Source organism: Chiloscyllium punctatum, chromosome 42 (assembly GCF_047496795.1).
Source record: "Chiloscyllium punctatum isolate Juve2018m chromosome 42, sChiPun1.3, whole genome shotgun sequence".
Classification (NCBI taxonomy): Eukaryota; Metazoa; Chordata; class Chondrichthyes; order Orectolobiformes; family Hemiscylliidae; genus Chiloscyllium; species Chiloscyllium punctatum.
The window spans coordinates 26763998-26779245 of NC_092780.1; the positions used below are offsets into that span (position 1 = coordinate 26763998).

At 41.5% G+C, this 15248-nt stretch overlaps 1 protein-coding gene across 2 annotated transcripts in view; it reads left to right on the forward strand.

Moving 5' to 3' along the window:
• Nucleotides 1–954: 954 nt before the first annotated feature.
• LOC140465845 (glucocorticoid-induced transcript 1 protein-like) overlaps nt 955–15248 on the forward strand; it is a 63847-nt gene continuing 49553 nt past the window's right edge. Inside the window, exon 1 of one of the 2 annotated variants that reach the window (XM_072561685.1) lies at nt 955–1397. In XM_072561685.1, the coding sequence (XP_072417786.1) occupies nt 1061–1397 (337 nt within the window). In that variant the 5' untranslated portion in view covers nt 955–1060. The remainder of the gene's footprint in view (nt 1398–15248) is intronic. The other variant, XM_072561684.1, reaches the window with a different exon arrangement.

A 15248-nucleotide genomic window follows, 5' to 3' on the forward strand; every position in this document is an offset into this window, starting at 1 on the left:
TTCAGCTGGAAAGAGACTAAATTTCCAACTAATATTCAGAAATGATTCACTGTGAGCTCAACAAGGGCAGGCATTGGTGTTCAGGTCTCCAAACATATGGATACACCAGCAAGTATGCTTAACTCTTTTGATCCAGAAAACACCTAGTGTCAATGCTTTAGAGAGCTGGTTTGGCCAGTGCCTGGACCGTAGCCTTTCCAGTTGCAAGATTGCCCAATTCACCTGCTTTCTAACTCCTGCGGCTCAAGATGTGCATCGGTGCATTGCATCTGACGATGGTGACCTTATTCCAAACCTTGTCGCACTAACCGGCAGGGGATGAGAGGAAAAGGAGAATATCAAAGTTGCCGTAGAAGAGAGAGACAGTTAAAGCAAAAACAAGTGAAGAGAATGCAGTGAGAAACAAAAATCATTCGCACACCAGTTTATGGCATTGCAATGCGCCCGGCAGCAGCCTTTTTGATTCGCAACTCATTGAGAAATAGAAGGAGTTTTTCATTATTTTTATTGTTGCTGTGACGTCAAATGCTGTAGTAAAACCCAGGGAGAGACAGTCACATGACCGCGAGGCCCTGGTTGTGACGTCACTTACTTGGCGTTGCCATGGAGCCCCCCCCCCCACCGAGCCTCATCCTATCGATATCGGTGACAGATTCGAGTAACGTCGGCACTCACCAATCAAGAGGGAGATCTCCGGGAACGGCCCCGCCCTCGCACCACACCGCCAATCCGCGTCTCCTATCCCTGGCAGCCGTCCAGAAATGTGCCATCGGCCCCTTGCGATTGGTCACAGCGGGCGTGAGGGACGGGGAGCCAGGCCAATCGCAGTGTGAGGCGGCGGAGGCACGGCCAGTGAGAGGCGAGAGGAGGCAGTAAAGGGGCGGGGCGTTGGTGCTGGGGCTGAGGGAAAGTTCGAGTGAGTGTTGATGTGCTGTGTGAGAGCAGAGGGGGGTGGGAGTGGATTCGATTCACTCTCTGGGAGCTGTTGGGGTAGGAGGAGGTGGAGGGGGTCGCTGAAGAGCCGCCGCTATTTATTGTTTTCGAGTCCCGTCGATCGGCGATGTCCTCGCAAGTGGCGCCGCGAGTGCGGCCCAGCGGCTCCCCGACCTCCAGCCGCCCTCAGCCGCTCCGAGCCACCGTCCCCTTTCAGCTGCGGGCGGCCGGCGGCAGCAGCAATCCCCCCGTCGGCGCCAGGCTGGCCCCCGGCTCCTCCTCGGCACCGTCCCCGGCTCCGTCCGTCTCACCGCCGGGGAGCCGCAGCGCCTTCCACAGCGTCACCACCTCGACCAGCACCGGCCCCGGGCCGGGGGAGCCAGAGGCGGCCTGGAGGTCGGCCCCATCCGGGGAGAGGAAAGGCAGTTACTCGACCTCCTGCTGCACATCTCCCGTCAGCAAAGGTACCTGCACCTGCTGCCCGGCCCCAGCAACATAAACACCTTCAGTAGAGAGCAGCGGCGCATTAATCTCAGCCAAACATTGCAAACGGGGACAATAAGTTTTATTCGGGGTGTTTAATCTTTAATTTGTTTTGGAGAGGTGCTGCCTTAATGATGCAGCTGAACTGATGGTTGTCCCAAATCCCCTTGTCCTTCCCTCCCTGTGTACGTTAGCAGCATCTAGTTTAACAATCTCGGTTTGCATGTTGTTTGCTTTCCCACTTGTTTTTTTTTCCCCCCCGTGTTCACTGCCCCCACATGGGTGCCTCCCCTTAATGAGAGAGCCTGGAGTTGCAATGTTAGCTGCAACTTGTGGAGTAAATTGCATGTTTTTCTTTGTTGTTTGTTAATTCTCTCAGGTTTCGAACGCTGTTCAGACCGTAGCAATGAAAAGCCTGATCAGGCTGGCGTCAGTTTCTATCAGCAGCGTACACACGTTTGAATTGAACTGTTGTTAACTGCAGAGATTATCTAGAAGCACTGAGTGAGAGAAAATGAACGTTTTTTTAGGTTAACAATGTAGTTGACTTGTGATGACTTGAGACTTCATAGAATACACAACGTTTCAAAATTGGCACTTAATTGCAACCTTTTTAAAGGGTGTTGCTTATGTAGCTATAATTTCTGGGTCCAGAGTGGTTACTTTGAAGATTTCTGGGGATCCTCCAAATCGTTTTGCCAAATATGTGGTTAATGGAATTGTTCAGCTCAGGATAAGTTGCCTCTGCAGTGTTTGATAATGACCTTTACTCAATACAGCAGAAGAGTGGCTTTCAAGTCCTCTGTCTTATTATTAAATCTGGTTGTGAAATAGTTAGGTGTCTTAATAGCAACTGTGTAGGGGGTTGCAGGTTCCTTTTTTTTTGAAGCAGTGTTATCTATCTTTATTAAATCAGACTAAATCTTTAAGAAACAGGAGCCTAGCACTGAAATTATAAATTGTCTCTACCATTCAGAGTAAAAATAAATGTATTGGTACAGTTTGTTCATTTTGATTGCAAGAGTGAAATAAATGGGTAGGAGTGTTTTGGGAAGAAAGCTTAATTCAGGCAAGTTTAATAGAAATAATCCAACTGTAACCAGATGCCAATATAATAGCTTCCTTTACGGCATATTATGTATGTACAGTAACTGCATTGAATGTGTTTGGAGCTGGTGAAGCTGTCAAAATGAATGTGGAAGTGTCCAAGTAATATGCTTCCAGCTGTGAGAATCTATAGGCTTTTGACATGTGATGTTTCTTTTCCATAAAGAAACCAGTGAGCTAAGTTGAAGACGATCCCTTGGGTAATCATTTCAAAAAATGTGCAAGATGAGAAAATGAAATATTTTGTTAATTCAGGTATCGAACAAGAGATTCGTAAGGCAGCTGAGCAAGGTTAATATCAAAATTAGATGTATGGGAAGTCATTGCAACACACACCTGCAGAATAACTCCTTTAATCAGCCCATTATTCAGATTTTCTCATTTCAGAGGCTTTTGACCTCTCATTTTAGGTGCCAATATTTCTGCAAAATCACTGTCTTCCTAATATGCTGCACATTTGTTTATTGGTGGTTGTGTGCTGCAGTAGGATGACAGCTTTTGCCAGCATTGCTGAAAGAGGAAATCAGTTTTTAGTTGTGCTTATTGTTTCAAGTTCAAAATGAGATCTTGGACTGAACTGGCAATAGAATGTAATTAATGTGAAAGTATGGCCAAAACAGCTGATTGACCATTCAGTTGCTTATTGGATAGGGTGCAATCTGCAAAATATCATGGTAACTGACCCTTTGGTCCAACTAGTCAAACACTGACCATGTTCCCAAACTAAACCAGCCCCACTTGTCTGCATTTTGATCCATATCCCTCCAAAACTTTTCCTATTCACGTACTTATCCATGTGTCTCCTAAACATAACTGTATCCACCACTTCCTCTGGCAGTTCATTCCACACACTAACCACTCTGTGTAAAAATGTTGTCCCTTATGTCCTTTTTAAACTGTATCTTCTCCTCATCTGAAAAGTATGCCCTCTAGTTTTGAACTTTTTTTCCCCACCCCCTCTATGCCCCCATGATTTTATAAACCACCATAAGGTCACCCCTCAACCTCCTACAATCCAGGAAAAATAGCCCCAGCCTGTCCTTACAATTCAAACCCTCCAGACCTGGCAACATCTTGGTAAATCTCTTCCTAATCCCCTCTAGTTTAATAATATCCTTCCTATAACAGGGCAACCAGAATTTGATACGTACTTCAGAAGAAACCTCGCCACTGTCTTGTAAATCCTCAACATGACATCCCAACTCTTATACTCAAAGGTATGAGTAACGAATATGCTAACTGCCTTCTTAACCACCCTGTCTACCTCTGATGCAAATTTAAAGAATTATATACCTGAACCCCTAGGGCTCTGCTCTACAACACTATCCAGTGTCCCATCATTAATTGTATAGGCTCTGCCCTTGTTTGTTTTAGCAAAATGCAATACCTCTCACTTCTCCAAATTAAACTGTATCTGTTCCTGCTCAGCCCATTGACCTAGTTGGTCTGTCTCTTTGTAACCTTAGATAACCTCCTTCACTGTCCACTATATCACCAATTTTGGTGTTATCCACAAACTTAGTAACCATGTCTCTTATATTCTCATTCATTTATATTATGGTAGGAGACAATTTTGTATCTAATTGTCAAGCTCACCCTGAGCCCATTTGATCTAACTTTCCGAATTAGTCCACCATGCGGAACCTTATCAAAGGCTGTGCTAAAGTCCAAGTAAATAAACGTAAACCAGTTGAACTTTCTTTGGAGTGAAGATAGGCTTATATCCATAAACTGCATGTGGGGTTGTTCCAGTTGTAAATGGCACGCAGACATTTCTATTTATCTGCAGAGTTCCATGTTAACATGGTGCCACCCTTTCTTGAGATCAGTCACCATCTACAGTAGTTTGTTTAACCATACTAAATATTTACTGGTTGTAACACTTTGTTCCCACGCATATTTGCTGCAGCTGTTAAAAGCTGAAGTGCTGGATTTTGTTCTTGTGGTAGTGAAACAGTTTGTGTACTGTATTTACTGGAATAAATATGGACTTTATTTAACACAATTCAAGTTGAAATCCAGCTGTATGTTATTGAAGGCTTTTTCAGAGTAATGGGAGACCAATTTGGAACCATTCCTGGATGCTAGACAGTCTTGCAATATTTGCTTTTAGCAGTTTTGTATCTCTTTCCTGCCCAAGGTGGTTCACAGCATGACAAAGTAAAATTTTAAACAAAGCCACAACATGAGGATAATTATTTTAAGGAACATGTAGGAGGAGAAATTTTAGGAGGCAGCTCCAGAACTTATCCAACTGAAGATGAGCTTCTAGTAGTGGGCTAATAAAATTTGGGAATGTGCAGGAGGCTAGAATTGGAAGAGCACAGGGTGACATTGCTGAAGCATATGAAGAAGTCTTTAATGGGTTTTGGTACTTTAGAAAGTCACAGATGAATGAGCTCTCATTGAAATTTCATGAGAGAAGATATGCAAATTATCAAATTTCTGACATTACTACAGCTATATTTTAAAGCTCCTTTGTCTTTGGTTCATTTCTGTAGTTATGAAAAGCTCTTTAGAAGTGAGCCATTGAATGTATGTAGCAGAGGAGACCATTTCGCATGATGTCTATACTAGCTCTTTGAGAATAGTTCACTGTATGCCACTGTTCTTCTTTTCTGCCCTGCAATTTTTTCCTTTTCCGATGATCCCATTCTCGTGTGAAAGCAATAACTTAATCTGCCTTCACACTTGGTATGTTTCAGATCCTAGCCAGTCGCTGCATCATTCTGTTTAACTCTAGGCTATTGCTTTTTTGTTTTGCTGTGCATCTTTAATTGGTCACCTCCAGTTCTTTAATCCTGCGTCTGTAGGATTGGTTTCTGTCTTTCCACTCTATCCACAGCCCTTGTGCTTTGAATGCCTCTGTCAAATCTCATCATGGTCTTCTACAAGGAGAACAACCTTGCTTTTCTAACCTGTGTGGCTTTAGCACCTCACCTTTGCAACAAGTTCCATGAATATTCTCTGGGTCCACTCTAATGTCATTGCATTTTTCCTAATTTGAGGTGGCCAGAACTAATGCTATACTCTAGATGGGTGAGTGGAGGTCTTCCTATTAATTTGCAAACAGACAAGGGGCTGAGTTTGGTTCAGTTGGCTAGTCAGTGGTTTGTGATCGAATGATGCCAGCAGCATGGGTTCAATTCCCACACCAGCTGAGCGGTAAGGTGACTCTTAACTTAAGTGACTATCCTCTCTATTGAAAGAGAGCAGCCCTTTGGTCTGGTAAGACAATGGTTATTTTTAATTTGGGAGAATGGCTAGTTCTAACTGAAGGGATCATGCAGCTTTTCCAAATTTTGTAGCAACATAATCATAAAATTGAAAGTACTTTATTGGTGGTTTTTATTTTAATATGGGGACTGCTATTGATTTGTGCACTATGGAATCTGATTTAATGCCTTCAGCTGTAGCATTGTCTTCTATGACTGAGTGTTTTAGTCATCTCTCTCGCAATACACAACTCTGCTCCACCCTGTGCCAATCTCCAATCTCTTCCTAACCCCCAACCCCCAGATTCAGTGACCAACTGTTGTATTGCAATCTATGTTGCAGAGCCCCAGCTTTGACTGCAACTCTGGTTTAACCACAAAGGGCATTTGGGTAAGGGTTACAAGACAATTTCAGCATATTGACCTTCCGGTATTTGGGTACAGCTTCAACCTTGTGTGAAGCCAGTGTTTTGTATTTGAAAGGTCACTATCATTGCTGTTTGTTACTACTAGCACAGTGCGGGGTAGCGATGCAACTGTGGCCTGTCACCTATATGCCAATGGTGCCTGAAATATTTATCCTTGCCGTTCTTAAGGATTGAGTGAATATTTATTTGTCACTCGCTGTGTTGATATGTGGTTATGTGATCGCTGTATTGAGCAGTGTTGTACTGTACCTCTGTTTCCCAGGACTGCATTGGGAACAATGTCTAACTTTTTAAAAAAAATAGCCATGAGACCATCTGGAGAAGGTCATCTTGTATCATTTCAGTTTCAGGCTAGTTACAGAATAGCCAACTTGTACAGCTGAATCCTGGGGCTTTCCAAGTTCGCTGCAAGGTGGTGTAATTTTCTGTGTTCCAGTTTTTAAGGTGGAGCAGATAACTGACTTGTCAGCTTGTTCTTCACATTAAACATATTCCAGTTGGAAGCGAGCAGAGCTCATTTGTTCCATTTAACTAAATTACTGCTTTACATTTCTGTGAAATTTCCATATAGATTCTTGTTAACAATATAAAATCACACTTTCTCAATACTACTTTTTGAGAAGCAGTGAAGTATAAATTCCAACAATGTGTAAGTTTGGTTAAGAACTGTAATGAGGAATAATCATAATATATAGCAGATCACACATTGAAGAATTGAAATGGATATTTGGGCAGTTGTAGTAGCTGAAAACCTTTGTGTACTCTTTGGAGAGTTTTGAAAACAGGTGTAAACTGGTAATCTCATGAACCTTCAACAAGACCAGACTAAATCCCACTGTGCACAAAGGGCAAAAGGAGAGTAAATTTTAGAAACTGAATATGTTGGTGTTGTGAATAAGTAATTTTCTTCAATACAACAGAAGATGCAGACACTTTAATGATAATGTATAAACACTGTTCTCCCCATCTCCCAAACCTAGGGTGAAGCTTTTCAGAGAAATTGATGACTTTATCTGACAGTGTATTGGATTTAATATCAAAATGAGATATTTGAACTGTAAACTATCACTTCACTTGTAAGTCAATGATTTTACAAAAAAAGACACTGTGACAAGGAGATGGAGGTAATGATGCCTTTAAGTTATGACTTGGCTGTTCGATTGCTCTGGTGAAGATGTCTGGAATTCACTTAAGCTGATAGCATTCATAATTCATACCTGTTGAGGTGGCATGGTGGCTCAGTGGTTAGCACTGCTGCCTCACAGTGCCAGGGACCCAGGTTCAATTCCCGCCTCGGGCAACTGTCTGTGTGGAGTTTGCACATTCTCCCCATGTCTGCGTGGGTTTCCTCCCACAGTACAAAGATGTGCAGGTCAGGTGAATTGGCCATGCTAAATAGACTGGGTTGGGATATCTGGACAGGTTGGATCCAAGGGTCTGTTTCCATGCTGTACATCTCTGACTCTAAATTGCCTGTAGTGTTAGGTGCATTAGTCAGGGGTAAATGTAGGGGATTGGGTCTGGATGGGTTGCCCTTCGGAGGTTCGGTGTGGACTTGTTGGGCCGAAGGGAATCTAATCTAATCTGCCAGTTTGGAAGTTTAGGTGCATAAGCACAATATCTCTGGTATTTGGGCACTTTAAATCTTCCATTTATAGCATTTGGACTGTTTAAATAATCTCCATTCAGTCCATGTTTCTGCAGCTCCATATTGCTCTATCCCATTTGTTTCTGCCTCTGGTTAATTTTTTCTTAAATTTGAAGAATTCTTACAGTAGGTTTAGCCTAGAATCCACCTGTGTGCTGTAAGGTGATGGGTTGAATCTAAACACATTTTTAACCCCACATCAAATATAATTTCTTGGGCTTGAGCCAAAATCCAGCTCTGAATATCTTGAAAGTCTGTGCATTTTACAAGATCAGGAGTGGATGAGTGTTGACAGTTTTGATGGAGTTATCCAGTATTTGCAAGTTTGTGTAAATTTTAATGTAATGATTTGTGGGGAAAGATAACTTTATGTAGGGAATGATCTTTTGATATCTGTGGTGAGTCACATTGGAGTAAAGTTGAGGAAATTGGATTTTGAATCTAACCTGTTTGATAGCATCCCCAATGCAAACATCTGGAAGTGAAGTGATTTTAAGACTTTTGTTTGTAGTAGGTTGCCCACCTGAGGCCTAGTGATATGACCCAGATTTGAAAACCCAAAGCCCAAGCAAGTGTCTGACTTAATGACTGGAAGATTCTTATAGAATTGAATAAAAATTCTACACTTAAACCACCCAGGGAGTACTTCGAGCAACAGATCTAGCAATATATAATGTAATGAGACTGTTGGTTGACCAACATCTTACACATGACCCACTGGGTTGCGCAGAATGCCATGAGATGACACAGTCAAGAGGCTTTTGGCGAACAGTTGATGGGTACAGGGCAGTGCCTTTTTTGTTATGCTTCATAGTTGAAGCTTGGGTTCATTATGCCATCTGTCTTTCTGTGGGACATCTACTGCTGGCGTAAATCCTCATCATTCTAGCATTGATTTATTTCTGTCATAACAAGTCTTTCATGTAAATGTTAGTTCCTGAATCACCTTTGAAATTGGGTAAAGTTTGAATTAGTACTTATCATCATTTTTTCTGTAAAATTCAAGTAATCATACTAAGCACAAGTAACATTCCTTTCTCCCCTAATTAGCTAACTGTCGGTTATGGAAACAACAAGCTGCTTGTGCAGAAAGTTTTATGCTTAAAAAGAAATCATATTGCAAAGAAACTCAATGCTTAGTAAACACTTTTAATGCTTAATATTAAACTTCATACATATCATGTGACTATTCGGATTTGTAAAATATTTAAGTAATCCTATTTAAATGCGAGAATTTGAGATTGAAGGATAGTTGTAATTGCAATTGCTTGGCAGCTTTCATGGCACACTATATAAAGAAATGTAACAAAAGTGAAGTTGATCAAGATACAAGCATCAAGACTTGGGACAGCTTTCTTATGGCTGAAACCTAACACTTGTCTTTTTTGAATTTGAAACCAAAAAATGCGTACAAACACTTGTGTAGAAATTTCAAGTGACTTCTGTGCTGCATTTTAAGTTGATGTCTAATTATGGTGGGGTTAGCTGTGCTTCAGCTGAAAGGGAAGAAGAAATAACTTGATTACACATCTAGAGCTGGCCTCATGGTTATAAGACTGGATTAGCAACCCAAAGGTCATCTGCTAATTGCACTGAATAGATTTGGAAATGTCTTCCACAATGGTGACGAAGTGCAGACAGACTGTTTCCTTTCAGGAAGATGTAACTATTTGATCTGTTGGTATTACCAATGTTTTGTATGTTCCTTAAAGTGATCTATTAATTTAACTGATAAGTGTATGCACAAACATGCATAGTAACATATGTTCCTTCCCAGGAGAACCTCAAACATGTTTGGCTGGCAAGTTAATGAGGGTATCTTCTATTTTTCTACAAGAGGAGGTTCTACTGGCTCACCCTGACGTTTTAATTTGTGGGACCTGGGCTTCATGACAATGCTTGCAGTATTTCCTTGCATTTGCTAGCCATGTATTTCTAAGCCAGGGCTTCCCCAAGTGAGGTCAAAGGCTTTACCAAGACAACAGCTGCAGGCTCTCCTAAGAGTCCAAAGTTGGGGGGGAAAATATTAGGACGTAATTGTCAAGGTGATGGAGGTCACTGGCCTGGCAAGTGCAGTTGAGCACTCACTTAGTTGCTGCAGTTTTGTTCAGTGCTCCATAATTTGTTTTATTCGCTTGCAGGATGTGGGTATTGTTGGTCAGCTAGCATTTATTGCCCAATTTCCTTTGAAGGTGGTGGTGAGCTGCCTCCTTGAACTGCAGCGGTTCACATGAAAAAGGTGGACTCTCCATGCCTGTAGGGAGGGAATTCCAGGAATTTGACTCAGTGACACTGAGTGATATGTTTTCAACTCAGATGGTGAGCGGCTTGAGGGGAGCCTTGCAGGTAATGGTATTCATGTGTATTTGCTGTCCTTGTCTTCTCGTGGGTTTAAAAGGTGCTGATTAAGTCTCTGGTGAATTTCTACAGTGCATCTTCTACATAGTACACACTGCTACCGAGTGTCATCGGTGGATGGAGTGATGCTTGTGGATATAGTACCAATCAAGTGGGCTACGGTGGATGCTGTCAAGCTTTGTGTTGGAGCTGCACACATCTAGGCAAAAGGTGGAGTGTTCCGTTACGCACCTGACTTGTGCCTTGTAAATGGTAGACAGACTTTGGGGAGTCAGGAACTGAGTTACGTGTTGCAGTATTCCGAGGTTCTGACCAGCTCATGACCTGCCTTTATTTATGTGGTATAAGTTGTAATTAGCTGTAATATGGTTTCATTGGAAGTTGGTTTGCATATCTTGTGTGCTTAGTTTATTTAACATTCTGTCAGACTGGCAGATGGTGCCAGGTAATTGCTGTCACCTCACGCATTTGTGAAAACGTGAAATAGATGGCACGTTTCACTATGAAGTGGGAAGGGTGGGGTAAAATGTCATGCCAGCTGGAACCTTCTGGAGGAGCATGGCTCATACTTGAAACTTCAACTCTCCTGCTGCTCAGATGCTGCCTGACCAGCTGCGCTTTTCCAGCACCACACGTCAGTCCTCTAGCATTGATTTGGTGAAATGGAGGATAATGCAATCGCATCCAGATTGGGCTATTTAAATTTTATTTTTTTTTTACTTTGTCTTCAGTGAGTCTGAACTGAAAAGTTAAAATTCTCAAAACCATTAAGTCATTCGCGAGGAAGCTTTTACCATTTCACTTTCCTAAAGATTGCTGTGGATGTTATTGCTGCTGAGCATCCTTTGACAGTAAAGAGAAGTAGATGTTCTTGTGGTATCAATGAGATTTCATTTCAATGTGGTAATTTTACTTTGTGCAACTAGTTTCAACAATGGGATGTTTGAAACTGTTGTACATAATTGTCTTTACCATATTATTTTATTTCACAATGTTTAGGGCAGTGTGATCATTGATCATCCCATATAGGTGCAGATGTAAGCCAAACCCAGGCTGCTTCTCTCTTTTTTTTTTTGCTTAGAGGCAAATTTTGTGTAAGGTTAACTGAAAATTATAACCTAACCTTTCCTAGTCTCTCCCTCTATCCTTCTCGAAAGTACCCTGGATCCCGAAGTCTTTCCTTTTGACAAATTCTTGTGTTTTCTATCTTCCCCCTGCGTCCAAAATCCACCGCCGCCTCACAATCCTCTGGCAAGGTTTCTTCAGGATTTCAAGGAGTTGTGATCACTTTGCACCCAAAAATACTGATTTCCTGTGTTCTCAATTGCTTGGCTTGACTTTTTGCATGTCACCAACCCACATATGGCAATCTCATCACCTACCTTGCATTTTAGTGCTACCTTACATGTCATACTTGGAAGACCCTTGAAGAAATGTTCTGTCACAGCTTTTAAACATATCTAAAATTGTGTGAAGTTTGCCTTGGAGGTTTCAACTTTAATTTTTCCTGGTGCTAACCTTGGTTCTTTTTTCAAACTTGTGTTTTTCCATGAGCAAACACTGGGATACCATAGCTGATTAATTTCCTTTCTTGGCAAGATGCATTGAACACTTCAGAAGGGCTAGGATTATTAGTTAAAATTGATAGAACAATTGCAATTGTTTTGCAAGCTTGAGCAAGAAGGTATTCCTTTTGTAAGAAGTTTAAATTTAAAAACTTGAAATTGTTCCTCCTGTGTGGCAGAACTGCACTCTGTCCCATGCAGACTGTATTCTTGAATGAACTTGAGTGATGCACTGTTGGTGAGCTCTGCAATGATATTGAGTTGCAAAACAGTAGGACTTAGCAAAATTCCATTTAGAGTTGGAAGGCTTAACAAGACATCTAGGAACAAGTCCCCACTATTGCATCAGGTTGAGACGGTTCAAGAATCTAAATGGTGCTGGGGACATGTTGATCTGATCAAAACTTGTTGGTATGCTGGAGTGTTAATGGAGCTATACTCCACTGAGCTCTTATTTTCAGCAAGTTTTTAACCAGCTCATACAACTAGCCTTTTTTAAAATGTGGAGTATACAAAGCAAAGTTTAGCTAAACAGGTGTAGCTTTATATATTCCAGTTTGGAGTTTGCTGTTTTAATAAGTGCTGTTGCAGGAGCGGATGTGTTATCTTAAAAGATAGTCAGTGGGAAGTAGCTATTTTGGTCAGTTATAGAGGTGTGACTGTAAGTAGATGAGAAAGTAAATTTTGGTTCCTTTGCACAGCAACATGTTGCAGATATGATCTGAGTATTTAATTGAATGACTTTAATATCCATTTGCAATTCTAGTCATGTCAACTTGGTTAAAGAAACATTTACAATTTGTTGGCCTATTTATCTGATGCAGTTCATCCTGTTAAGCTTAACTTCTAAGGTGCATGCATGCAAAATTTAAACACTTTCATATGCACCAAAAGCATAAAATAGAGCTGTGGATATATACTCTAAAGTCTCTCATTATCTTGACTCTTCTCAATTTCCAATGTTTATTGTATATTCCACATTTTTTTGTTTGCCTTCCCCGTATGCATAGTCCCTCACTTCCCTGGATTGAATGCCATTTGTTGTTGTTTTACTACCCAAACAACGGAACTGTTGTCATTCTAGCGTCAACAGCTGTCCATTTCATTATTGACCATGTGGCTATTTTGTTATCTGTGAAGTTCTCAATCATCCCTTCCACGTTTAAATTTTAAATCCTAAATATGAAGAAGTAACTAAGAAGATTGAGGGCAGAGCAGTAGATGTAATCTATATTGACTTCAGTAAGGCGTTCGACAAGGTTCCCCATGGGAGACTGATTAGCAAGGTTAGATCTCATGGAATAAAGGGAGAACTAGCCATTTGGATACAGAATTGGTTCAAAGGTAGAAGAGGTGGTGGTGGAGGGTTGTTTTTCAGACTGGAGGCCTGTGACCAGTGGAGTGCCACAAGGATCAGTGCTGGGTCCACTACTTTTTGTCATTTATATAAATGATTTGGATGTGAGCAGAAGAGGTACAGTTAGTAAGTTTGCAGATGACACACAAACTGGAGGTGTAGTGGACAGTGAAGAGGGTTACCTCAGCTTACAACAGAATCTGGACCAGATGGGCCAATGGGCTGAAAAGTGGCAGATGGACTTTAATTCAGATAAATGCAAGGTGCTGCATTTTGGGAAAGCAAGTCATAGCAGGACTTATACACTTCATGGTAAGGACCTAGGGAGTGTTACTGAACAGAGAGACCTTGGAGTGCAGGTTCATAGCTCCTTGAAAGTGGAGTCGTAGATAAATAGGATAGTGAAAAAGGTGTTTGGTTTGCTTTATTGGTCAAAGTATTGAGTACAGGAGTTGGGAGGTCATGTTGCGGATATACAGTTCATTGGTTAGGCCACTGTTGGAATATTGTGTGCAATTCTGGTCTCCTTCCTATAGGGATGATATTGTGAAACTTGAAAGAGTTCAGAAAAGATTTACAAGGATGTTGACAGGGTTGGAGAATCTGAACTACAGGGAGAGGCTGAACAGGCTGGGTCTGTTTTTTCTGGAGCGTCGGAGGAGGCTGAGGGGTGACCTTAGAGAGGTTTACAAAATTGAAGGGCATGGATAGGATAAATAGGCAAAGTCTTTTCCCTGGGGTGGGGGAGTCCAGAACTAGAGGGCATAGGATTAGTGTGAGAGGGAAAAGATATAAAAGAGACCTAAGGGGCAACCTTTTCACACAGAGGGTGGTATGTGTATGGAATGAGCTGCCAGAGGAAGTGGTGGAGGCTGGTACAATTGCAACATTTAAGAGGCATTTAGGTGGGTATATGAATAGGAAGCATTTGGAGGGATATGGGCTGGTTGCTGGCAGGTGGGACCAGATTGGGTTGGGATATCTGGTCAGCATGGACAGGTTGGACCAAAGGGTCTGTTTCCATGCTATACATCTCAATGACTCTACGACTCTATTTGCCACAAATAGCAAGGGACCAAACTCCAAGCTCTGACTATTTTTGGTTCACAAAAGCATTCATCAGCCATCGCCATTTTGTTTCCTATCACTGAGAGTTTTTGATCTCGTGCTCCAGTTTCCTGTATCCTGTCTCTGAGGTGTGCCATTTGGGACCTTGTCAAATGTCTCAAATATGCATGGATGGCATCCAGTATAAATAGGAACATGAGTAGACTTGTTCATCCCCTTGAGCCTGCTCTCCCAGTCAATAAGCCAAGGCTGATCTAACTTTCCACAATCCACTTTGGAGAACCCTTGTATACCCGACATCTATTTTTGCCTTAAATATACTCCAGGGCCCTTCGCTCACTCTGCTCTATGGCAAAGTGTGCCAAAGAGACACTTCCCTCAGGATAAAATTTATCCTCCCCCTCTGTCTTAAATTGATGCCCTTTAATTCTGAGAATATGCCTTCCATTGTTAGACTGTCCCCTAAGGGGAAACATCCTCTCCGTATTTACGCTATCAAGCTGCTTAAGAAACCTTAATGTTTCAACAAGATAACATCTCATTGTTCTAAATTCCAGTGAGTGGTGTCCTTTTGATATGGATATATGATTGATAAAGTACAGACCTGAATGATAAATTCTGATCTCTGTATGCAAATATTTACATATGTAAGGCATGACCAACTGTACAGACCATCAGATTATTTTATGAATAAAATATATTTTTGAAATAAAGTCCTTTTGCTGATAAGACAGTGCCTTCATACAAGGGATTTTTCTTGGTGAACCTTCTCTGAACTGTCTCCAATGATATCTTAAATAAGAAGACCATCTCTGCTCTCCGTATTCAACATGTGGTTTCACCAGTACCCTGTACAGTTGTTGTAAATCTTATCTATTTCTGATAGTCCAACCTTGTTGAATGGAGGGTCAGCATTGCATTAGCCTCTCTGATTACCATCTGCACCTGTTTGCTAACTTTCTTAATCTTACCTTTTGAGGAAGTAACAAGGAGGTTAGTAAGATGTAACTTAAAGCCATGTTGATTATACTGATTCTGCCTTAGGAAGGCATGAGTCAGTTTATCCCATTTCTCAATTTATTGTAA